General features: G+C 44.5%; 1 protein-coding gene across 1 annotated transcript in view; it reads left to right on the top strand.

Moving 5' to 3' along the window:
* The first annotated feature begins 2096 nt into the window (after positions 1-2096).
* The window catches only part of Riox1 (ribosomal oxygenase 1), a 4147-nt gene continuing 3704 nt past the window's right edge, over positions 2097-2539 (top strand). The window contains 2 exon segments of the mRNA XM_015493683.2: positions 2097-2504; positions 2506-2534. Of these exon segments, the coding sequence (XP_015349169.1) occupies positions 2164-2504; positions 2506-2534 (370 nt within the window). The 5' untranslated portion in view covers positions 2097-2163.

Raw genomic sequence — 2539 nt, forward strand, 5'->3', positions numbered from 1 at the left:
GTTCCCACTGATCTTCCAAAGCTTCCATATGCAAAATATGCAAAAATAATTGTTAATACTCACCCCTCACGGCTACCCATCCCAAATCAAGAACTTGCCCATCCCTATTCTACCCATCTATTCTTCCCAACTAGGCCCATGGTAGATAAGCCATCCTATAGGGCTTTCCTCCATAATAATAAAGTATTATTTAGCTCTGTATGAGGCTAAGTGCCTTACCTGCATTTTTTATCCTCATAACAACCCTATGGAGAAGTAGGTTCAATTATTAGCTCCATTTTATAGAAAAAACAAAAAGGTACAGGAAGTCCTTTCCTTGAAGGAGTTTACAGTTGAGGAAGTTTAGAAAGGACTGTAACAAGTACATAACTCACCAATATAAAGTACAACATTAAATTCATGTAAAAGGGTCAAAGTACTCTTGTAATCAGGGAGATGGTAGAGGCTTTGGGTAGAAGATGAAATATGAATTAATTTTAGGGTTTTGACAAAAGATGACTGGGAGACCGTATTTATAGGGAAAGTATGAGAGAATGTGTAGAGGATGACTAGAGCAAGGAATGGCAAATAGTCAGCTTGTAGAAGTAGAGTTTCAGCTGATAGGGCATACATTAACAATATGTGACTTCAGCACTTTATGTAAGCACAGGAGCTTGGGTTGCTTCGTGGGATACATGGATAGGTTTTGACAGGGGTGATGTCTGGTTTGGGAACACAACTTGAAAAAATTCATCTTGTGGCATATATCTGTGGTATATGCATTATTAGCATATGAGAAAGAAAAAGAGTGAGTAAAGGTAAAGAGTTTATTTGGGAGGCTAATTATAATAAATCAGGGTTTCTCAGCCTCAGCACTATTGGAATTATACTATTGGAATTATTGTATAATTGTTAGTTGTGGAGGTTTTTACTTTGCATTGTGGAATATTTAGCAGCATCTCTAGTCAGTACTTACCAGGTGTTAGAAACTCCCTTCCCCCCATATGACATTGCCAAATGACCCTAGGGAGGCAAAATCACCTCCATTTGAGAACCAATAGACCATGTGGGAAATAAAGAAGGCCAGGGTGTTGAGACATGTGTAGGGGTAAAAATCTAAAACCTTTGACAAGTGTTTGGATAGGAGTGTGACTGAGAAGAGGCATGTTGTAAATTCAAACAGAATAGCAAAAAAAGCCCTAGAGGCTTTGTAGTTTTATATGCTTATAATTGCTTGCACCCTTCTGGAGGGCGATTCGGTAAATAAAGCCATTTAGAGAGCAGTTTGGTAAAATCCTGTTAAAAATCACAAAAATGATATTGCCCTTTGACCCAGCAATTCTATTTCTGGGAATTTATCTTATGTGATTCAAATGAAGATGAGTAATCTTTATGTATAAAGCAACAAAGGTACATAAAGACAATAACCATGTTCTCAACAATTCCATCCTCCACCTACCACACTGCCTGTTAAATGAGAAGCCCAGATTTAAGAAGTCGATTTACGAATCAGAGGAGGTAGAGATTGAGGATTCTGGAGCAAAGTTGTAGCTAATGAAACAAAATCTCAGACAGGTGGGGAAGAAAGGGCAGATATAAAGAATGCCACAGAGAATTTACTAACTTCTTTTTCAGAGAGGATGTGATTACAAGGATTTGCAATGGAGAAAAGAGCGAGGGAAGTTGGCTGGAGGACCTCCTAGGGCTTCATTCAATGTTATCTACAGGGTAAAAGGATTGGTTGGACTGGAATTTGTATAGAATCTCGAACTTAGCCTGAGCGCATTCTTTGAAAACAAGGATTGTTCACTTTCTAGTGGGAAGCTATTGGCGAACGTCTATATAAGACTCCTTTGCGAATATGCAATGTATTCAGACTACAAGCAAAGAACTAGCCAATATTCTTTCTCCTGAAGTGCTAGCAATTTTGTTTTTTAAATTGGTCTCTAAATATGGAATCTCTGTTAATTTGTTAAGGATTCTGCCTCTGTAGTGTGAAGTCGTGCATTTAAAGAAAGTAATTTTCGTTAACTAAGGCGAGCAGGAGGAGCCCTGTAGATACGCGGTGGGCGTGGCCAACGCAGCTGAGGTTGGAGGCCACGCCCCCTTCCCAGAGTGCACTGCAGCCACTGCCCGGTTGGGCTTGTTTCTCCAACTTAAGCGGCCTGGGAGAGCGGTCCCGCCATGGACGGGCCCCGGGCTAGCGCTGGGTTGTTGAGGCGCGGGAGGTTGAGGCGCCGGCGCCAGCCCCAGCCACACAGCGGGTCGGTCTTGGCCCTGTCCTTGAGGCCCAGGAAGATCCGAAGGCAGCTGAGGAGAAATGTTGCGTCCCGCATGGCCGCGCTGAGGGCTCAGGCGCTGCCGAGCGAAGACTCTGAGGACTCCAGGGTGGAGTCGACGGCCGACGATCTGGGGGACTCGCTGCCTGGTGGAGCGGCGGCGGCGGCCAGTCCAGAGACGGCCCGGAGAGAGCCATACGGCCACCTCGGGCCTGCAGAGCTGTTGGAGGCCTCGCCCGCCGCGCGTCCCTGCTTCGTTGCCCCGGCCGGCGCGTTGTTGC

This window comes from Marmota marmota, unplaced genomic scaffold (genome assembly GCF_001458135.2).
Source record: "Marmota marmota marmota unplaced genomic scaffold, marMar, whole genome shotgun sequence".
NCBI classification, from domain to species: Eukaryota; Metazoa; Chordata; class Mammalia; order Rodentia; family Sciuridae; genus Marmota; species Marmota marmota.